The 22818-nt window shown below is 47.2% G+C and overlaps 1 protein-coding gene across 3 annotated transcripts in view; it reads left to right on the top strand.

The window, feature by feature from the left end:
• HEXA (hexosaminidase subunit alpha) overlaps nt 1-22818 on the top strand; it is a 54913-nt gene that overhangs the window by 15498 nt on the left and 16597 nt on the right. For 2 of the 3 annotated variants that reach the window (XM_050796328.1, XM_050796329.1), the window contains exons 2-13: nt 4466-4558; nt 5462-5527; nt 7323-7369; nt 7896-8006; nt 9829-9930; nt 10413-10545; nt 11800-11980; nt 12925-13011; nt 13302-13374; nt 14647-14830; nt 15031-15121; nt 15806-15910. In XM_050796328.1, coding sequence (XP_050652285.1) covers nt 4466-4558; nt 5462-5527; nt 7323-7369; nt 7896-8006; nt 9829-9930; nt 10413-10545; nt 11800-11980; nt 12925-13011; nt 13302-13374; nt 14647-14830; nt 15031-15121; nt 15806-15910 — 1273 coding nt within the window. Of the gene's footprint in view, nt 1-4465; nt 4559-5461; nt 5528-7322; nt 7370-7895; nt 8007-9828; nt 9931-10412; nt 10546-11799; nt 11981-12924; nt 13012-13301; nt 13375-14646; nt 14831-15030; nt 15122-15805; nt 15911-17224; nt 17466-22818 lie in introns of those variants that run through there. The other variant, XM_050796330.1, reaches the window with a different exon arrangement.

Genomic DNA, 22818 nt, shown 5'->3' with positions numbered 1-22818 from the left:
AGGGTAAATAACTTGCCTAGGGAAGGCCTGCAGCTAGAAAGTGTTAGAACCAAGATTTGGATCCAGATCTGTCTTCCTTTGGAGTTCAGGTCCTTAGCTGCCTAGGCTACATTTCCTCTAGAGTGTCTTTGTGGCAGGAAGGCAAAAGAAACAGTGAGTGTTTGAAGTGACATGCAGTTGAGACCAGGAAGATTGCAAACATTTTAATGCTGATGAGAGTTGAAAGAAATAATCTGAAGGCTTTGGGAAAAGGGGAAATAATTTATACGAGAGGAGACTGAGAAGAGCTCCAGAGCACAGGGAAAAGGAAACCCCTTCCATCAAGGTGAAGGTCTGGGAAAGGGTACAGGCGGGTGTGTGTGTTGCAGATATTTTTGTCAGCAGGGAGAGGGGAAGAGGGTAGGGATAGTTGAAAGTTCTCTTCTGATTGTCTGCTGAGCATAAGGGAGGTGGTGATCAAGTAGACTTGAGGAAGGTGTAGAAAATAGAATGAAGCAAAGGTGGAGATAGAAGATTTTCAGGGTAGCATCACAGGCCCAGCCAAGATAGAGACCATGATTTTTGCAGTGGTCCAATCCTGCTCTTTTGTGACTTTTCTCCCTTCCCTCCAGTAGGGTACAGTAGCCAGGGTCGGGGCACAGCCGGCAGATGTTAGATTGATCCAGGGTTGAAAGTTTTGCCCATTGGTTGTGACAGCAGAAAAGAGGCAGATCGCTGAGAGTATTGGCTAGATTGTGTTTGAGGTGATGGATCACTACACATAGGCCAGCAGGGAAGGAAGCAAGGATGAGAGAGGACTGAGAACAGAAGGGAAATAGAGGGGTCATAGTACTGGAGTCTGGAGAAGGTTCAACAGTAGGACTTTGGTGGTAGGAGTGTCCTTGTTCTGAGAATTCCATGTCCGGAGATGACCTGTCTGTGATGAATAAGGCTAAGGCAAAATTACACTACAAGGTACTACAGGGGTAGAAAACTACCAGTGATGTTTATCTCTTTACTGAGGGGACTAAGGAAGGGTGCCAAAGATACTTTTTTTTTTAAATTGTAAACATTTTCTACTGTTTGGTAGTACTGTTTGATTTTTTTTTTTTTTTTTTTTTTTTTTTTTTTGAGACAGAGTCTCAGTCTGTTGGCCAGGCTGGAGTGCAGTGGTGCAGTCTCTGCTCTCTGCAGCCTCCGGTCTCTTGGGTTCAAGTGATTCTCCTACCTCAGCCTCCTGAGTAGCCGGGATTACAGGGCACACCACCATGCCCAGCTAATTTGTTTGTATTTTTAGTAGAGACCAAGTTTCACTGTGTTGGCCAGGCTGGTCTCTTAACTCCTGACCTTAAGTGATCCGCTCTCCTCAGCCTCCCAAAGTGCTGAGATTATGGACCTGAGCCACCACACCAGGCCTGTACTACTGTTTTGATTTTTTAATTTCAGTGTACCCAAAGAGAAGAGTAGGTCTACATGAAAGCAGGGAGACGAGTGAGCTGCAGAGGTAGGAGGCTGTGGTCCTGGAATGGGACCCTGGAGTGTATTATCTGTCTGTGGAATCACAAGGTCTTAGATCTGAAGAGAAGTAGCTGGAATCTGGTCCCACCCTGCCATTGTTTACAGGGGAGGAAACGGGAGCCCTGAGACTTGCTCAGCTTGGCAGCAGCAAAACCAGAACCAGAAGCAGCCTGTCCTGATTTCCCAGCCCTCTGGTCTGTTTTTCATGCTGCCTCCTAAGCTCTGGAGGCTCCTCAATTTCCTGCTGTCCCAGCTGGACTCATAGCACATGTGCTCATGACATTGCTGGCTGACCGGGCTGTTTGCCATACCGTGCTTCCCACACATCAGTGCTTCTCAGTGTTCAGGTTGTGGGCGGGTGTGTGTAGAGGCAGCTGTACTACTGTCCCCTGCCTATTTCCTGCCCTCTTCATAGCCAGGCAGAGTAGCAACTTGGAGGCGGAAAACCACAGTGGTGATACCCTATTTACATCATTTTCAGTGACCTAGTGTCCCTGCTGTTTTGCCAGCTCTCATGTTGCTGCCTCCCCCAAACATCCCTCTCATAATTTGTTTAAACAGCAGCCATGCTCCTGTATATACGTCTTTCAGCCCAAACCCAGATGAGTCACTGAGAGAACTTCGGACAGGGATTCTTCACCATGAGATTATTGGCGGGGACTGGAAGAATTGTAATTCTGGAGAAACAGCCCTTAAATTAGGGGCATTGTTCTGGGGGAAAAAAGTGCTGTCCTATTCAGCAGATCTGGGGGGAGTCTGTGACTCTCCAAAAGACTACAGATTTAGGGAGTACAGTACAGGTGTGTTTTAGAAAAATAAATTTTAAAAAAACGAAAGATTAGGTATTTTTCTGTCTTCCAAGTAATAGTTCAGATAAACCTGGTGTTTGTGCAGCCTTTCTTGTTTTGTCATGAGGGCGGCGAGCCACGGTAGTTGCATATGGATTAGTTGTGATTTCTCCTTATGTGGCATGCTGAGCCCCGGTGGATTAGAACTAAAGCTCAGGACTTTGGCTGTCTTCTGGATGGCTGCCTGGGTAGATATGCAGTGAGCTCTCCACACAATGATATTGGGGCTCCATGATGTCGTGGGGTTGGGAGTGGGGACAAGAAGGCAGAGGATGGGGTATAGTTTTTCCTCACCCTTGCTCCTAGGTTAAGTCCTCATTGGTCTCCCTGTAGAGTCTCCTGTGGAGATGGGTTTGTAGCCTGTCTGCTTGGATGGCCCTACAGACTCTGCCTTGAGTGTGATCTTCGCCTTGAAGGTCTGCTTGTCCTTTGTGTTGTAACAATGTAATTTTAGGGTTTGAGAATGGAGTTGTGAATTGACCTGGCCCAGAGTTGCTTCAGATTCCCTCCTCTTTGCAGAATGGAGGCAGGTATTGGTGTGGGGATCCACGGTATTTACTGATAAAGGAAAGAATGTGTTTATTCATGATGGTAAGAAAGAACCCCTTATTGGCTTGCTTCTTGGCAGACCTAAGAGCTGAGATACAGCCATGTGGTAGTGCTCAAGAGGTCTGAGCAGGCTTCCTTGAGATGATCTGAGTGCTTGGATTCCCTCTGCCTGGAGATGGGTAATGTTTGAGATTCCAATTTGGTTCTGAATTCTCTCTCGTTGCCTTCTGCCAGGCCATCCTATCTCTGACATTGTAGTGCCATAAAAAGTCATGGATGTTGTGTTGCCAGTGGGATGAATGTTTCTCCAGGAAAGAATAGAATAGAGAGGGGTTCATTAAGTTAAGGCTTGGGGCTATAACATCAGAGCCATCCTGAAAATCACAGGGAAGAACCAGTAGGAGGGTGAGAAGAGACAGTGTATTCATATTTGGCTTGGCATTTTTTCTGCATAGGCAAGGGTCTCTAAAGCTATATTAGGTACTACGTTGGCTCATACTGGATGACCGTTCACTGTTAGGCCAAAATCTACCTTGGACAGAGAACCTGTTTGGGAAGAGGAAGGAAGGAAGCAAGATGGACTGGTGACCCTGACCTTCTCTGAGGTATCAGTTGCATCATTTCAGGCCTCCTCTGCATGTGAGATCCTTCTGTCATCTACTCCATTAGCTCCTAGGCTTTTGCAAAACTGGAAACCCTTCATCTGGAGCCCTCAAGAGCAGTACTACTTAATATGCCAATCTGCAATGAGATAAGAAGCATATGTACCAGAATGTAAAACTGATCTCTTCTTCGAGAAAATCTTGGCTGGGCGCAGTGGCTCAAGCCTGTAATTCCAGCACTTTGGGAGGCGGAGACGGGCGGATCACAAGGTCAGGAGATCCAGACCATCCTGGCTAACACGGTGAAACCCCGTCTCTACTAAAAAATACAAAAAACTAGCCGGGCGAGGTGGCGGGCGCCTGTAGTCCAGCTACTCGGGAGGTTGAGGCAGGAGAATGGCGTAAACCCGGGAGGCGGAGCTTGTAGTAAACTGAGATCTGGCCACTGCACTCCAGCCTGGGCAACAGAGCGAGATGGAAAATCTTGTATGAAAAAATGTTAGAACTAGACAGTGTGTTCACTCTGACATAATTGATTTACATTCAGGCTTCATGTAAGTTTTCTATACAGTGACCAACCAGTAACACAGTTTGCAAATTGGCAGCTAATCTGTAGACCACACTGAGAGTAGCATGCTCTAGAGCTGCCTCTCAGTCGGAAGCAGTTGTTGAGGTCATGGAATTGTTTGTTTGGTACGGCCAAGGGCAGCCAGAAATATAGAGCCCTGGTTAAGAAGAGCTGTCACCCAGAGCATTCAGACATGGGTCAGGGTGGCTACTGAGGAGAAGAGGGGCACAACCAGAATGAAACAGCTGAACAGATGATCAGGCAGTACCTACACCAAGGGTAAATGCCATGTCCTCCCTTTACCACAGGCGTATGAGCTGGGGTACTAGAGCTAGGGCCTTGGTTTTGCTTGTTGCTTCTAATGGCAGGTTGGCCACACCAAGCTTACCCTGTCTTCCCAGGAAAACGGCATACACCTGAGAAGAATGTGTTGGTTGTCTCTGTAGTCACACCTGGATGTAACCAGCTTCCTACTTTGGAGTCGGTAGAGAATTGTAAGTATCATCCTGTTCCCTGTCTTAGAAGAGCAAGCACTTGTCTGAAGCTGTAACTCTGGATGGCCTGGCCTAAACTGCTGATGCTCGGCCTGGAGTCTCCCTTGACCATGGGGACCGAGGGTCACCAAGTGCTGAGAGCCATGGAAGATGAGTTTTTCCTATGCAGAAACTGAACCAGTGCTAAAGGTTGGCTGTGGAACATCGCACTGGCTCTTCACTGAGTCCCACAGGACACCTACCTGCTGGACAGAATACATTTCTATTTTAGGAAAGTGTATACTTTGCTAGTTTTCTCTAATAGACCGTTCATTGGGGAAACAAGGGGTTCTGGTCACTTATACTGAGATGAAGTTAAGTCATTAGTCCAGTGACCGCCTCCTGTCTTCCCTGAGCAGCATTTGGGGACTTCTCAGTCTCCAAAGTGAACATCTGAGTTTTGGCTTCTTCCTCACATTCTTGGAGGAAGTAGCTGAAGCACAGAGGAAAGGGAAAGGAGGGTGATTACAAAGGCATTGGGAGCATTGCATGCTGCACTCCCCCCTGCAGGCATCCCTGTTCCCTTTGCCAGGAGAAGACTTCCTTCATCTTTCTGCTGTGGAAACTGACCCGTGAGGTAGGTGGTGCTTTGTACGGAACTCCGCTCCAGCCTGACTCTTGCTGTACGTCATCATGCAGGGTCTACAGAATCACTGTGGTGGCCACCCTCCCGCTCTGGCCCCAGACCAGCCCATCCTATAGCTATCTTGCTCTGGGGACATCTCCTCATTGAAAGATTTTTTAAAATATATGGTCTTACTGTTTTTTTTTTTTTTTAAATCCAATGATTTATAGAATATCTGGTCTATAATCTGAGAATAGAAAACCTTAACCAACTAAATGAGTTCATTTCTGTCATTTCAGATACCCTGACCATAAATGATGACCAGTGTTTACTCCTCTCTGAGACTGTCTGGGGAGCTCTCCGAGGTAACAAATTAAAAGAGAGAGAGAAAGGATGATGTGGGAAGGTTGGTGTTGGTGGAGTTCAGTAGCCCAGTCCCTGCTCACTGCAACCTCTGCCTCCTAGGCTTAAGCAATCTTCCCTCTTTAGCCTCCCAAGTAGTGGGATTATAAGTGCCTGCCACCACGCCCAGCTAATTCTTATATTTTTAGTAGAGATGGGATTTCACCATATTACCCAGGCCAGTTTTGAACTCCTGAGTTCAAGTGATCCACCCATCTCGGCCTCCCAAAGTTCTGGGATTACAGGTGTGTGCCACCTCGCCCAGCCAGGAAGCTTTCTTTATGGGAACAGTTGGCGTGTTTTCCCATCTCTGTGGAGCTGTCCCTGGAGGTTGACAGGTTTTACCCTGTGCAGCATCAGCAGCTGCTGCTGCTGCCCTAGTCAGGGGCTCTGGGAAGCAGTGTGAGAGTCTGCAGGCTGATGCTCTAGGTGCCAGCAGGGGACAGGTAGCTGGGGGACAGGGGGAATGATGCTACCACAGACATTGCCCGTCCAGCTCTTGCTAAAGACATGTAATTGGAAAGGTATTTTTTAAAAGGAAAACTATAACAAAAGAAATAGATACATGCAAGAGAAAAGATAAATAGTAGTGAAATATTTAGAACTACATTATTTCTGGAGAAAATGAGTTTACTGGCTAAACTGTCAGCCCTTGCCCTTCCTCTGGGTTTACTGAGAAGGTATTTGGTGCTTAGATACAGACTTAGCCAAGTACCTCTCCCACTTTTGGTAAACCCTCTGCTGGTGAATGATGAGGGAAATTCTCTCGGAATTCCACACCTTGCTTTGGTTTGTCTTCCTTCCCTTTCCCCACTTCTATGCTTGGAACAACAGCATGCTGCCTCCCCTTCCTGCCCTCTTGTAACTTTGGTGCAGGTGCCGATGGTAAGGGAGGACCTCGGACTCCAGAATGCTGGGTGTCAGAGTCAGAGTGGGGAGAAGCCAAAACAGTACACTAGCAGTCTGCTCAAACTAGGTGCTGAGTGACTGCTGAAGTCTCATGGATTCTTTCACTTTGAAATTGGGGACTCTGATAATTTTTCATGGGGTTTCTGCAGTGTTTCCAGAAGAGGGTCCCCAGCTGTTGAGAACATACAATGCTCTGGATTCAACATACCTGTGTGTGGGCCTTGCTAGACTCTAGAAGACAGTGTCAGTGGACTAGGGGAGTCCTTCTGAGGCAGTTGCTGTCCACCACACCTCAGCTCCCTATAGCTGGGTCTCTTCTCAGTCTCTGAAGAGGAAGAGTGGATGATTTTTTTTTTATTTTCTAGGTCCAGCCATGAACCCAGGCTCCTTGGAAACCCAAGCTTATGATCACTTTCTCACAATTTATTCTGGGACCCCTTTTCTCAGCTCTGTCAGCTCCTGATAGGGGTTAACTATGGAAAGCCTTACAGGCTATCTTGTCCCTGTGTCTGTCCTTATGAGTATATGTCTTGGCCTCTCTTCTAAATATTCTTGTCAAGGCACAGGAAATATAGATGAGAGGTATGTGGGTTTTGAAAGTTAGTGTGTTGTAAGAAGGGGCACTAAAACCCTTACTCTGACATCTCCCAAAATGAAATACAGAGTAAAGATGGATAGTGGCTTCCTAATATCCCCTTTTCATCGGTGTTAAAAATTGTCAAGCCTACACTACATCCATTTTCACTGTGTACCCAAACGTTACGCTCTGCTACATTGAGAACCTTCCAAATAGATACACCTCTTTCTCCACTCCCTGAGTCTTTACTCTGCCTCTCTACTTCTTCCTAGGTCTGGAGACTTTTAGCCAGCTTGTTTGGAAATCTGCTGAGGGCACAGTAAGTGTGGACCCTCAAAAAGGGCTCCTTTTTCATCTCCGGGGTTTGATCCCAATGTTGAGAATCCTAGAAAAATCTTGTTTTGCCTTAGGATCCTGGTGACTTGAGATAGCCCCAGTAGAAATGGAAGAGGAGATGTGGGTGGAAAACTGGTTTGGTAGATTTGGTCTGTTTGGAATCACTGTAATTTGGTTCCCTTGAGTCATCATTTAGTCATTTAGTCATCATTTAGACCTTGGGGCCACACTGCTTTGAAGAAAATAAACTGTGTTAACAGGAAAATCCAGAATTTTTAGGCTGAGTGGTGTATGGGACAGTTGTTTTAGGCCGGCATTGGACAATTGCTCTATGGGAAGGTGGCTGCTCATGGTCATTTATAGAGGTGGGGGGCATTTGGGGAGACAGTGACCCTGAGAACAGTCAAAGATTGGCTTTTTAAGAATCCTGGGAGAGGTATCTTCATCTCCCTGTGCCCCTGTAGTAAGCTTCCTTTGAATCTGACATGTTCAATGTTTGTTCTGCACAGTTCTTTATCAACAAGACTGAGATCGAGGACTTTCCCCGCTTTCCTCACCGGGGCTTGCTGTTGGATACATCTCGCCATTACCTACCACTCTCTAGCATCCTGGACACACTGGTACCCAGGCCTGAAGGCCTTCTTCACACTTAAGAGTTCTGGGGTAATGGAGCAACGGACAGACCAAGTTCCAAATTCTTAAAGAGTTAGAGAGAGAATGTATGGACTGGGCGTGGTGGCTCACGCCTGTAATCCCAACACTTTGGCAGGCCGAGGTGGGCGGATCACCTGAGGTCAGAAGTTCGAGGCCGGCCTGGCCAACATGGTGAAACTCCGTCTCTACTAAAAATACAAAAATTAGCTGGACATGGTGGCACATGCTTGTAATCCCAGCTACCTGAGAGACTGAGGCAGGAGAATCTCTTGAACCCGAGAGGTAGAGGTTGCAGTGGTTGGAGATCACGCCACTGCACTCCAGCCTGGGTGAAAGAGTGAGACGCCGTCTCAAAAAAAAAAAAAAGAGAGAATGTGTGTAACTCTATGAGCTCCTGGGAAAAATGTAGAAGATGAGCTGCTCCAAGACTCAAAAAATAAAGAGTGACTTAAATCTACCTTACAGGCTACCGTAGACCAATGCTCAGGCTGTTTCCAGGGATACAAACATTTAGGGGAATTGGCTTCATTGGCAGAACTAACTTTATTTATTTGTTTTTGAGAAAGGGTCTCAATTTTTTTTTTTTTTTTTTTTTTGTAGAGCTGGGGTTTCATCGTGTTGCCCAGGCTGGTCTTGAACTCCTGGGCTCAAGCAATCTGCCCACCTTGGCCTCCCAGAGTGGTAGGATTACAGGCATGAGTTACCACACCTGGCCAGCAGAGCTAACTTTAGTTAGGAGAAGGTCATAGGAGAGAGATGTTCAAAGCCTTACCTCTGGGCCGGGTGCAGTGGCTCACACCTGTAATCTTAGCACTCTGGGAGGCCAAGGCGGGTAGATTGCCTGAGCTCAGGAGTTCGAGACTGGCGTGACCAACACGGTGAAACCCCATCTCTACTGAAAATACAAAAAATTAGCCAGGCATGATGGCGCAAACCTGTAGTCCCAACTACTCAGGAGGCTGCAGTGGGAGGGTCACCTGAGCCTGGGGAGATCAAGGATACATGAACTGTGATTGCACCACTGCCGTCCAGTCTGGACAACAGAGACCCTGTCCCAAAAATAAATAATAAAATGAATGAAGGAAGGAAGGAGGCTGAGGCACGAGAAGCCCTTGAACCTGGGAGGTGGAGGTTACAGTGAGCTGAGATTGCGTCACTGCACTCCAGTCTGGGTGACAGAGCAAGACTATGTCTCAAAAAAAAAAAAAAAAAAGCCTTACCTAGGAGATTCCTAACTCTCTTGAGTTTTAATGTGCAGTCTTATCTGACAGTTCCCGATCCAGTTCCTGTGTCTGCCTTTTCCTTTGCTCCTGTGACGGAACCAAAGGAGGCAACACATCTGCCAGCCTTGGCCTTTGAGATTATGAGTTAAGAGACTACTAAGTTCCCAGGAGGTCTCACAGTTGGGATTAACATCAGTCAGACAACACAAATGGCAAGAGGAAGTGTTGCTCTTCAGGCTTTTGGAAGATTCCAGGGTACCACAGTAGCTGCAGCCCTCCTCTTAATGTGGCCAGAATTTATTTCAAAAAGAGGAAAGACCACTTCTATCATCCATCTTTGGATGTGTTCTGGGAAGAGTAGAAGTGTGCAGGGCCTTCCCTCCATGCCATCCCTCCCTGATGGGAAGGTTTGATAGAGAGACCCCATAGACACTTAATTGAGAGCTGAGGCAGGTCAAGCCTGTAGGGGTATGTGGAGCGGCCTGAGAGCCTGCCCAACATTGCAAGTTTGAGGCTGAAACGGGAGAGACTGTGATGGGTTCACAGTGTGCACTTTAACCTACAGGATGTCATGGCGTACAATAAATTGAACGTGTTCCACTGGCATCTGGTAGATGATCCTTCCTTCCCATATGAGAGCTTCACTTTTCCAGAGCTCATGAGAAAGGTATGTCCCCATTTCACTCAGACCAAGTTTATGGGTCAGTGTCTGAATCTGGCTGTGGCCCTCCTGGCAAGAACAGGGTCTCTCATCCTAACCAGTCGGTTTTAGACCAATATAGGGGAAGGACACTGGATTTGGAGTCAGAAGACTTGAGTTCAAGTCCAAAACTTTGCCAATAATTTTCCTTGTGACCTTCAGGAGAGAATCTCTTCTGGCCTTATTCCCTTTCTATTTATTTATATTCTGTTAAATGGACATAATATTAATACCTACCATGATTATCTCACTGGCATTACGATACTCAGATAAAATAGATGTGATAACTTCTAGGAAATTATGATCAAGTTTTTTGAAGATAGTCCCTGATACCAAAAGGCTATGGGCAGGTTTTCTGATGTCTGGGGAGTCTTGTGGGCATTTTGAGTATCTTCTACTCTGCTAGCTTTCAGGAAATGTGAACCTGAAGGGTGTCTTGTGCCTTTCAGGGGTCCTACAACCCTGTCACCCACATTTACACAGCACAGGATGTGAAGGAGGTCATTGAATACGCACGGCTCCGGGGTATCCGTGTGCTTGCAGAGTTTGACACTCCTGGCCACACTTTGTCTTGGGGACCAGGTAAGAATGATGTCTGCGGCCAGAGGGACTCTGCTCATTATGCTCAGAGTGAAGCTTCAGGGCAATGGCTCATGGAAGTGGCATATTCCAGCCTTGGTCCTTGGAAGAATGTTTTCCATCGACTTCTTCTACCTGGGAATTTAGATAGGAAGAACTCACTTTGGGCAGTGGAAGCCACTTCTTACTATTAAAATATGTACTGTTAGACTATGTAAGGGCACATTTTTCTCAGATGCCATTGCAGGTAGTTTTGCCTCGAGTGGATGCTGAGGAATCTGACCACCAGGGTAGAATCTGAAAGAAAGAAGCCCAAGGGCAGCCTGCAGAGGTCAGAGTCAGTTACTACCCCTGCTCCCTTTCTTCTGTATACCCTCCGCCCTCCAGTGTGAGTCCCCAACGCAGGTTAAATGACGGTTGAAAAGGGCTACTGGCCTGATAGAAAACTGAAGATACTGGCCAGGCGTGGTAGCTCACGCCTGTAATCCTATCACTTTGGGAGGCCAAGGCGGGTGGATCGCCTGAGGTGAGGAGTTCAAAACCAGCCTGGCCAACATGGTGAAACTCCATCTCTACTAAAATTACAAAAATTAGCCAGTTGTGGGGGCAGGCGCCTGTAATCCCAGCTACTCAGGAGGCTGAGGCAGGAGAATCGCTTGAACCCAGGAGGCAGAGGTTGCGGTGAGCCAAGATCGTGCCACTGCACTTCAGCCTGGGTGACAGAGCAAGACTCTGTCTCAAAAACAAACAAACAACAACAACAAAACCCTGAAGACATCTTGTGACCTCAGCAGCAGGAAGTAGTCTCTGGGCCAAGGGAGATACTCCTTAGGAAATGTAAAAAGATTCTGGGTGATGGTTGACCCCACCTGCAGGAGGAGATAGAGAAGAAAGATTTTGCCAGTTTGGCTGGATTAGACTCTCCCTCAGCCTAAAGGCCTGTGAGGAGAGCAGCCTTGGGAGCAAGGGTGGTGCCTGCTAGAAGCAGTGTGTCAAGGCAAGAGTGTGTGCACTGACAGTTGTCTGGCTGAAACTCAGCCTCTGCCTGTCTATGATTGTGGATATATTTGTATCTTTTTACTGCGACTAAATGGTGGTGACTACCAGTGTCTGTGAGTGCCTGAGTGTGCCTACCTAAATGTGTGATGTTTATGAATACACTTGTCTTACTTTGTGTGACTTGTGTCCTTACGTGTAGGACTGTGCTTGGGGGTTTATGTATTTGTGACACTCGTATGGGGTTTTCTGTTGGCTTAGGTATCCCTGGATTACTGACTCCTTGCTACTCTGGGTCTGAGCCCTCTGGCACCTTTGGACCAGTGAATCCCAGTCTCAACAATACCTATGAGTTCATGAGCACATTCTTCTTGGAGATCAGCTCTGTCTTCCCAGATTTTTATCTTCATCTTGGAGGAGATGAGGTTGATTTCACCTGCTGGTATGAGCCCTTTGATCTTCCCTTTGTGGCCTGATCAGTTGCTTACTCAGAATAGAGGTTAGCCCCCGAGGGGCCACTTAGCTCAGCTGCTGCTCTCAGTGGTCTATATGGACTCACATTGCTCAGGTCTTAGGCCTTCCTCTGCCCATCTACGTAGAGATCCTACCTGATTTGGGCAAGGCGTTCACTGTGAACCTCTTCCTTCCTACTCTCATATCCTTGAGGTATTGATAGAAAAACCAGCCCTGGACACAGAATTGTGTTAGAAAAGTTCAGGATAGAGAAAAATAATCCCTGTTTATGAAGGCTTAAAATTGTCTGGTTGAAGAGTCAAGACACAGAATTCAAGACTAATAGATGACAGTGTCTAATTAGTATTCAGTTGTAAAGTCCAAACCCTTGGTTCTGGTGAGCTCAAAAGAGGCTGAGGGGCTTCTTTGAGAAGGGGGCGCCAGAGCTGAATCTGGGGAAATGATTTGGCTTTTTGGAGATGTGAGCAAGGGAGAATATTCCAGAAGGAGAACAATGTGAGCAAAATGTGGACGTTGTAACGCAAGGGATCTGCAGCAGGTAATAGACAGCAAGACTTGTCATCCAATTGGAAGAGCAGATGAGAAAGCCGGAATCCAGTGTGCTGGAGCTCTTAAGTTAAGACCTTGGATCCTCATGTTGCAGTCCGGAGAGGATTAACATGTTTTCTCTTTGGGAGTTTGAACTTAAAACTCTTCAGGTCCAGACTCAGCCTTTCTCAGCCTGTGTCAACAGCTCACCTGCTTCACATAACTTTGCTTGGCCACACTTTCTACATGTAGGGCTTCTGAGATCCTTGCTTATTTGATTTTTCAGGTGAAAAAAGGAAGTTATAGGGGGCCAGGTGACTAATCCCCAGGCATTAGGCTTTCAGGATGTTGAAATATTAATCTTCATTTTCTCTTGGGATTCAGGAAGTCCAACCCAGATATCCAAGACTTTATGAGGAAGAAAGGCTTTGGTGAGGACTTCAAGCAGTTGGAGTCCTTCTACATCCAGACGTGAGAAGGGAAGGAGGGCGGGTGGGGTCCCTTGGGGGTCCTTCTGTGGGGTCCTCCCTTTCCATACCGGAGTCAGGCCCTGCTTGGCCACTGTCTGGCCCCTGCAGGGTTCCCTTGTCCTTTTTCCCATCCTTTCAGGTTTGGAGTGGTCAGTTTCCCACCCTGGGGAAAGACACTGCTTAATGAGGAATAGGCCCCTGGCCAGGCTCAACCCCTAGAGCACTGGCACAAACAGTCTAGAGCCCGTCTGAGCTAAGCAGACACTTACGAGACACTCCTCTCCTCTCCAGGCTGCTGGACATCGTCTCTTCTTATGGCAAGGGCTATGTGGTGTGGCAGGAGGTGTTTGATAATAAAGTAAAGGTGAGCCGGGGCAGAGAAGAGAAGAAGCCACCAGCGGTGCCTCCCTCTGGTCTCCCCAGCTCCTCCCTGCCTCTACAGAGACTGAACCTCCTGGTTTGGATTGGGCTTTAATGGTCAGAGCACTCTCCTTTTCTCTCTAGAAAGGCCACAGAGTGCTGGGTGCAGTGGCTCACGCCTGTAATCCAAGCACTTTGGTAGGCCAAGGCAGGTGGATTGCTTGAGCCTAGGAGTTCAAGACCAGCCTGGCCGACATAACGAAACCCTTGTCTCTACAAAAAATACAAAAATCAGGAGGCTGAGGTGGGGGTACTGCTTGAGCCCAGGAGGCATAGGTTGCTGTGAGCCCAGATGTGCCACTGCACTCCACTCCTGGGCAACAGAGTGAGACCCTGTCTCAAAAAAACCAAAGGCCGCTGTGGTATCAGCCCTGGGTTTATGTGTCAGAGTTTCTATCTTCCCTCACTACAAACCTGATTAAGAACTATTTCTGGGCCGGGTGCGGTGGCTCACGCCTATAATCCCACCACTTTGGGAGGCCGAGGTGGGCGGATCACGAGGTCAGGAGATCAAGACCATCCTGGCTAACATGGTGAAACCCCGTCTCTACTAACAAAAATACAAAAAATTAGCCAGGCGTGGTGGCGGGCGCCTGTAGTCCCGGCTACTCGGGAGGCTGAGGCAGGAGAATGGCGTGAACCCAGGAGGCAGAGCTTGCAGTGAGCGGAGATCGTGCCATTGCACTCCAGCTTGGGTGACAGAGCAAGACTCCATCCCAAAAAAAAAACCTATTTCTGCTGCTAGGTTACTTGGATAGGCTGGATTTTTCTTCCTAAATCATAGATTAGGGTCTTCTGGGTCTGTGGGACCAAGGCTACCTTCTCCTTTATCGTTGATCAGTAAGATCCCACTCCTGTCACATGCAAGGACTCTTCAGGAGCCTTGTCCCATTCCCAGAATCATCTGGAGACTTTTGGACATGGCAGCTCCGGGGTCCCCCTGCTTGCCGCCCTCAGCTCACAGCTGGTATTACTGTGTGGACAGGGAGGTTGCAGAGGGACAGAGAGGGGAGCTGCAGGGAGGCCTTTTGGGGCCCTGGGTTCCTTGGCCTCTGTCCTGAGGTGTGAGCTCAATGGTCAGGAGTCACAGAGACATACTTTGCTGCTGGGGAACAGAGGGAGCACACACCTGTTGTCCCACGTTGCCTGTGTATGAATAAGGCCCAGGAATCTCCTCAGCTTTGTGTCCTTACTGCCATTTGACCTTTTATAACAGATTCGACCAGACACAATCATACAGGTGTGGCGAGAAGAGATTCCAGTGAACTATATGAAGGAGCTGGAACTGGTCACCAAGGCCGGCTTCCGGGCCCTTCTCTCCGCCCCCTGGTACCTGAACCGTATATCCTACGGCCCTGACTGGAAGGATTTCTACATAGTGGAACCCCTGGCATTTGAAGGTGAAAGCAGAGAGCTCTCCTTGCTGACCAGAGGAGGCTGGGCTGGGGCACAGGATGGGAGGCAGGAAGGTCTGGGCCAGACATTTCCGATTAGTAAATGAAACAACTTAGCTGGGGTGAGGGCCACATTGTGAAGGTGGTTGAGAGGGACCCTAGAGTTACCCACCATCACCAGACTGTTGTTGCTTGTTTTCCCTCAGGTACCCCTGAGCAGAAGGCTCTCGTGATTGGTGGAGAGGCTTGTATGTGGGGAGAATATGTGGACAACACAAACCTGGTCCCCAGGCTCTGGTAAGGGTTTTCGGGGGAAGGTGGAGGGTTGGACCTGAGAGCAGGGGTTCTCCCTTACAGACCCAATCCCATCTAGCCACCTCTGGACTAGTACCCTCCTTTCAGGCCTGAGAGAGAGCAGGCCGTACAACGAGCCTTCTGAAGATTTGTGTGCAATATTCACTCTCCACATGACTTCCATCTATATCCCTCCAGCCACCCATTAGGTGTGTGGGATAGGGATTGTTAACCTCACTTCTCAGAGAGATAATGAGGCCTGGAGAACATCGGTGACTTGCTCAGGATCCAGCACAAGCATCCATGATTCCTGTAATAAGGCTTCCCTCTGCTCTTTTCACTGCAGCCTTACCAAGTGTGGTTGGTTGTGCAGAGTTTACATTTTAAGGACATCTGCTGCTGTCACTGTCATTGTGGTTAATGATGCCTTTAAGGTTTATTCTTATTCCCGTATCTTTGAGAGAGGAAGAGAGTGGGATTGCTACCGACATTTTAATGAAGGTGTAGCTGAGCCCTAGAACTTTCTGGGAGCCATCTAACCTGACTGTAGCTCATAACAAGGTATTGATCACTTCCTTTGGCCTGAGCTAGTCCAGGGCACTTAGACAAGAGGTAGCAGCCTATGGATGTCCAGCACCTTTGCAGGGAATACAGAGCCCAATCTGGCACATGCCCCCTTTCCTCCAGGCCCAGAGCAGGGGCTGTTGCCGAAAGGCTGTGGAGCAACAAGTTGACATCTGACCTGACATTTGCCTATGAACGTTTGTCACACTTCCGCTGTGAGTTGCTGAGGTAAGCAAACTGTGGGGCCTTCGCAAGGCAGGGTAGGGCAGATCCAGGGCTGGGGAACCCCTTAGAGAGAGGAAGAGAATAATAACAATAGCTAACACTTACAGAGGCTTATAGTCGGCCCTCATCCATGGATTCCACCAACTGCGATAAAAAGTATTCAGGAAAAAAAATACAACAACAAAAAAATACAAATAAAAAGTACTGTATAACAACTATTTACATAGCATTTATATGTATTAGGCATATGTAATCCAAGATCATTTCAAGTATATGGGAAGTTGTACATTGGATATATGCAAATACTATGTCATTTTTATATAAGGGACTTGAGCATCCTTGGATTTTGGTATCCACGGGGGTCCTGAAACAAATCCCCTGTGGATACTGAGGGACAACTGTATTTTGTGGTAAACACTGTGTTAAGTTTGTTACACATGTTGTCTCATTTAGTCTTCACCACAACCCCATAAGATAGGTGCATTTTTGTCCCCAGTTTAGAGATAGACACTGAAGCACAGAAGTTCAGTACCTTGCCCAAAGTCACTAAGAAGCAGGATTTGAACCAGGCTGACTTACAGGATCTCATGACACCTTTGCCTCTGTCAGGGATGTGCCTGTGTAAGATAGTCATTTCCCTGATTCCTTCGTTGGCTAGGTCTTGAGAACTTGGGGGACATAGCCTAATGCAGAGCAGAGTCCTGGGCTGAGAGTCAAGCATGGTAACATCTAAGCCTTAACTATGTCATTCACTGGGTGACTTCCAGCTGGTTCTCTAAGCATGTTGCTTACTTGGATAATAAGGGAAGCATACCTAGATGTCCCCTAAGGAGATTGGTCAGGTTATAGTCTGAGACCCAAGGACAGGATTTCACGTCCATATTCGTGGACAGGACAGCACCTAAGTCCCCCAATGCTACCACATTTACAGTGTTTTGGAATCAGGAACAGAGGGCTAAGTAGGCCAGGAGCATTGGCTGCCTTTCAGACATCTACCTATTTTCCAAAGGGATTGAGTTATTTGGGGTTAGGGTACGAGATAGGCAGGATAGAAATAGATGTTGCCAACATTTCTGGATCTCCAAGACCTGTATCAAAATCACATGAGGCACCTGTTCAGCTTGCAGATTCTTGCCCATACTTTGCCCCACCCCAAGTGAGAATCTGTGGAATTGAGATCCCCAGGTACACCTGGTGTACAGTGACAGTTTGAGAGTCACCGAAATGGGGAAGGAGAGACTGTTGACGGGTGTGAAAAGTGTTGCTGGGGCCCCTTCTTAGGGGCTTATCTTGCCATTTCTTCATGTCCTCCTGCAGGCGAGGTGTCCAGGCCCAACCCCTCCATGTAGGCTACTGTGAGCAGGAGTTTGAACAGACCTGAGCCCCAGGCACCGCGGAGGGTGCTGGCTGTAGGAGAATGGTAGTGGAGCCAGGCTTCCACTGCATCCCGGCCGGGGGACGGAGCCCCTTGCCTGCGTGCCCCTGTGCTTGGAGAGAAAGGGGCTGGTGCTGGCGCTCACATCCAATAAAGAGTAATGTGGCATTTTTCTATAATAAACATGGACTACCTGTGTTTAAAAAAAAAAAAAAAAAAGTGTGAATGGCCTTAGGGTAAGGGCACAGCCAGTCTGGAGTCAGTATCTGCCCCTGAGGTCTTTTAAGTTGAGGGCTGGGAATAAAACCTCTAGCCTTTGTGCTACTCTGCTTAGCCTATGAGCTATGTCACTCCCCTCCCACTCCTGAACATATTCCAGACACCTGCCCTAATCCTCAGCCTGCTCACTTTATTTCTGCATTATATCTCCAAGGCGTTGGTATATGGAAAAATGTAGGGGCTTGGAGGCGTTCTGGACAGTGGGGAGGGCTCCAGACCCAACCTGGTCATAGAACAGCCTCTCCCCCATGCATACTTATCCACATCCCTCCCCTAGAGCTATTCTCCTTTGGGTTTCTTGCTGCTTCAATTTCATACAACCATTATTTAAATATTATTAAACACATATTGTTCTCTAGGTCAGTGAGGTTTTTTTTTTTTATGTTTTTGTTTTTGAGACAGAGTCTCACTCTGTCACTTAGGCTGACAGTGCAGTGGCACAGTCTTGGCTCACTGCAGCCTCTGCCTCCTGGGTTCAAGTGATTCTCATCCATCAGCCTCCTGAGTAACCGGAATTACAGGCACGCACCACCACGTCCATCTAATTTATGTATTTTTAGTAGAGATGGGGGTTTCACTATATTGGTCAGGCTGGTCTTGAACTCATGACCTCAGATGATTGCTTGCCTTGGCCTCCCAAAGTGCTGGGATTAGAGGCGTGAGCCACTGCACTCGGGCCTGTGGTAAATTGTTGAATTTGAAGGACTCAAGAGGCCCTGGTCAATGCCAAAATAATGCAGATGACTTCCATCGCCCTCCTCCCAACCATTTTCAGCCCAAAGCATATTCACAGGGAATGGATGGTGGCGTGGAGGGTGTGGAGGTGGGCTGTGGCTCTGGAGAGGGTCTTTGCAGGTGTGATTTTCTCTAGAAGGAAATGTCTCGTAGTGAACCCAGACTGCCCCCTGGCGGTTTCAAGTGCAGAAGTGACACTGTAGGCCAGAGGTGGGAGCAGTAATGCATCGCAGCCATTTTAGGTGAGGATTTCCTTGACTGTTATTTGTTAAGTTCTTTGGCTGGGCCCTGGACTAGCGGTACAATGGACAGGTTTCAGGCATTTTTTTCAGAAAGCTTCCAGTGTAGTGGATACAGAAACTTGGGGAAGGCAGGGCTGAGAAGGATCTGAGTAAAACTCGTCCTTCAACACCATCCTTCAGCCCCTGGGTCATGTTCCTTCGAGGTCCTGGTGGGAGGTAGACCAGCCTAGCCTTGTGCTGTTCCTGTAAGGATAGGGTGGGCATTTTCTACCAACAGAATTCTTGGAATTTTCACACAGCCCAGCCTAGCCAAGTCCAGGGCTATAGCCCAGATATACATAAGTTAAGGTCCCAGCACTGGCACCCACCACAGGAGCCCCCTTACCTCTATTAACCAGAAGCTTGTAGGAGGGGTGGTCCCCAGACAAGGACCCTGGAGAGGTGCAACCCTGCTTCCATCCTGGTCATAACTTTCACGTTACTATTGCTTGGGATAATGTTAAATAAAAATAGCAGACACTGAGTTTTAAGTCTCAAGTGGATGAAGGCAGAGATTGTGATACACTTGAGTTAAAGCAGTAAGGTTCTGTCATTTTCTATTCCTGTTGTAAACATTTTCTTTAATGTTATTATTTTTACCACTAAATTAACATGGCCTGGTCACGACCTTCATTGGTAGAGTGCTGTTCCTCACCTCCACCGTTGCTCCTTTGGTCCATTGATCATGAGAGCATTTACCTGAAGGTCATCAGACCTCGGATGCCAACAGGTCAGAGGCAGTGGCCTGCAGTTACCACCCAGACTGTTCCAATGCGCAGAATCGCTATTTCCCCAACTCATCTCCCTTCACCTGGGCTGCAAATTGAGAGTCCCACCCCTGAGCGGAACACAGGCGGCCTTGTGTGCTGTGCACCGCCAGGGGGCGAGGAAGTTCCCAGACTGACTTCCTGGCTCCAGTCATCCTAGGAAAAGAGTTCTCCGGTCCCTCCCCACCCCCACCCCTTCCCTTTCCAGGAGTCTATTAAGGAGGCAAAGCAGGCCTAACGGGTATCAAAGCAAAGGAGTGAATGGAGACTGGGAGAATTTTCAACCTCCCCTCTCGGTAGGAGCTGAGGCTGCATGCCAGGTACTGTTCCTTCTAGGAATCCGTTAAGTTATGTCACTGGTGTTTTCAGGTGCGTCTCAAAGGATTACCGTAGGGATAGGATATCAGGATGTGGGAGCACAGGTGCCATCACAGCACTAGTGATGGAGAGTCATTGCCCCTAGACTTCTGGGACTGTGAGGAAAGCTGAAAAATACTGGGAAAGGGTGAAAGAAAGGATGTAGGTGGAATTTATTTAGTATTAATGTAGGTACACATGCCTTATGGCAACTTTCCTAGCACTCTAAAATCTAGATTTGTATAGTTTTTGTCAATATCTTTTGTAAGCTTAATACAGGGCATGACAAGTATGTGTCACATACTTTTTTTCCACGAAGAAAAAAACATAAGTAGGAATTGGGTGCTTTGTTTATCAAAATTATTCTGTATTTCCTTTATAAATAAATAAACTTTGAAATAAAGGTTGAAAATTAGTATCTTTTCTAGCCCAGCCACCATTGTTTTTAAAAATCCTCTTTGAAGCAGGGGTGTGTGTGTGGGGGGTGGGGGGGGTGTCTATGTTTTTCAACAAAATTTTTAAAAATCGCAATGTTGGGGCCAGGTACAGTGGCTCATGCCTCTAATTCCAGCACTTTGGGAGGCCGATGTGGGAGGATTGCCTGAGCTCAGGAGTTGAAGACCATCCTGGGCAACATGGTGAGACCTCATTTCTACTAAAAATTAAAAAGATTAGCTGAGAATGGTGGTATGTGGTTATAGTCCCAGCTACTCAGGAGGCTGAGAAAGAAGGATCACTTCAGCCTGGAAGATTGAGGCTGCAGTGAGTTATGATCGCACCACTGCACGCCAGCCTTGGCAACAGGGTGAGACAATGTTTCAAAAAAAAGAAAAAATTGTAAATGTCCAGGAACCTTGCTTTTTTTCACAGTAATTACTGTACTCTAACCACACCCATGTTTAGTCTAAACTACCCCAGTAAATACTCCTATTTTTTGCTGATTTCAAACGTTTCAAACAACAGAAAAGTCTGGAAACTAGTAAACAGTGTAACCACCCAGCTTTGTTGCATCTCAATAGTCATATTTGCTTCAGATTCGTTTTTTTAAAACAAAGATGAAACATTAAATTATTAATATCGCCCTTCCCTATGCTATTCCCTTCTCCAAAAACAACTATTTTCCAGAATTTCTTTTTAATCTCATTTCCTCTGGAGAATCTGATACTTAACTGTGATTTTTTTCATCATTGTTAATAAATTCTTTATGGCTCACTCTTTATAGCAAATTAGAAAGAGATGTTTTGGAAGCCACTCAAAAAAAGGAGTGTGTGTGGGAAAGGAGGAAGAGCAGCTGGCAGGCAGACACGGGTAGGAAGGGGTGCCATGCTCGCTGGTGAGCTGCAGTGTGTGAGTGAGAGCGTGTGGCTGGGTGTCTGGATGATCTATTATGAAAGAGGATATTTGAACATAGGAACTCAGAGAACTGCTGGTGTTTATCTAGACTCACATGAGTCAGAAATCTGAATGAAGATAGATGTGGAGATCCAGCTAGGAGAACAAAAGTGCTTCGTCATTTTTATGTGCTTGCTGTGTCAGGCACTTCTTTTTTTTTTTCTTTTTTTTGTTTTTTGTTTTTTGAGACAGAGTCTTGCTCTTGTCACCCAGGCTGGAGTGCAGTGGCACAATCTGGGCTCACTGCAACCTCCACCTCCCTAGTTCAAGCAATTCTCCTGCCTCAGCGTCCCAAGTAGCTGGGACCACAGGCGTGTGCCACCACACCTGACTAATTTTTGTATTTTTAGTGGAGACGGGGTTTTACCATATTAGCCAGGCTGATCTCAAACTCCTGACCTCAGGTGATCTGCCCACCTCGGCCTCCCAAAGTGCTGGGATTACAGGCATGAGCCACCACGCCCAACCTGTCAGGCACTATTATAAGCACTTTACTGGATGTTAATATATTTAATCCTCGTCTCAACCAATGTAGTGTCAATATTATCCTCATTTGACAGATAAGGAAACAAACATAGGAAAGTTAAGTGACATCGTATGGTTACACAGCTACGCTGAGTCCCGATTTGCACTGGGGAGTTGCAGGGGATGATTCGTAGCTCATCTACCTAACTCTAGCCCCTACTGCCGTCAACCACTGTCCTGGGCTGCCCCACGTCAGACATCTTCCTCCTCTTGGACACCAAATACAGACATATAGATAAAGCTGGCAACTCAGCTATTTCTGGGCTCAAATCCATTTCTTCTCCTATGTTTAAACTAAATTGAAACCTCTCGGTCCTGCTTTTATTAGTGAAGTTGCGTGAAACAATTGCCAAGTTTGTCTATTTCACCACTTTCCATTCAGGCCTCATGATCCTGCAGTTGGGCTGTAATCCTCATAAGGGCCGCTTCCACTAAGGCCAACAATAACCTACATGTTGCCAAATCAAGGGACATTTCTCAATAATAAGGAAAACAATTACTTGACCTTTTCTCAGATTTTACCCCTCCCTCTTTGAAATTCTTTCTTCGCAGGCTTTTGTGACACCATTCTTTCCTGAGTTTCTCAATGTCTATCACTGACTCCTTCAGTAAACTCCCAGCCCATAACCAAGGTTTTGTCTCCTATTTTTTTTTTTTTCTTCTTCTTTGAGACAGAGTCTCACTGTCTGGCTCTATTGCCCAGGCCGGAGTGCAGTGGTACAATTTCGGCTCACTACAACCTCCGCCTCCCAGGCTCAAGCGATTCTCCTGCCTCAGCCTCCCGAGTAACTGGAACTACAGGTGTGCACCACCACACTAGGCTAATTTTTTTGTGTTTTTGTAGAGACAGGGTTTCGCCACGTTGGCCAGGCTGGTGTCGAACTCCTGAACTCAGGTGATCAGCTCACCTCAGCCTCCCAAAGTGCTGGGATTACAGGCGTGAGCAACTGCACCTGGCCTTTCCTCTTATGCTTTCTTCTTAGTTATCTCATTTACAGTTAGACAGTGTTAGTGTACAGTCTTACACCTGGACAGCCATAGGTAGGTAAGTAGGTAGGTAGATAGACAGATTAGATAGGATAGATAGATAGATAGATAGATAGATAGATAGATAGATAGATAGACATATACATAATATATGTATGTGTATTTACTCTGGGCTCCAAGCTGAGGTAGCCAATGTCTTCATATCATCTGAAT

The sequence above is a fragment of the Macaca thibetana genome, chromosome 7 (genome assembly GCF_024542745.1).
Source record: "Macaca thibetana thibetana isolate TM-01 chromosome 7, ASM2454274v1, whole genome shotgun sequence".
Classification (NCBI taxonomy): Eukaryota; Metazoa; Chordata; class Mammalia; order Primates; family Cercopithecidae; genus Macaca; species Macaca thibetana.
Note: the sequence above shows the minus strand (reverse complement) of the source record. Positions and strands in the feature narration are given on the sequence as shown.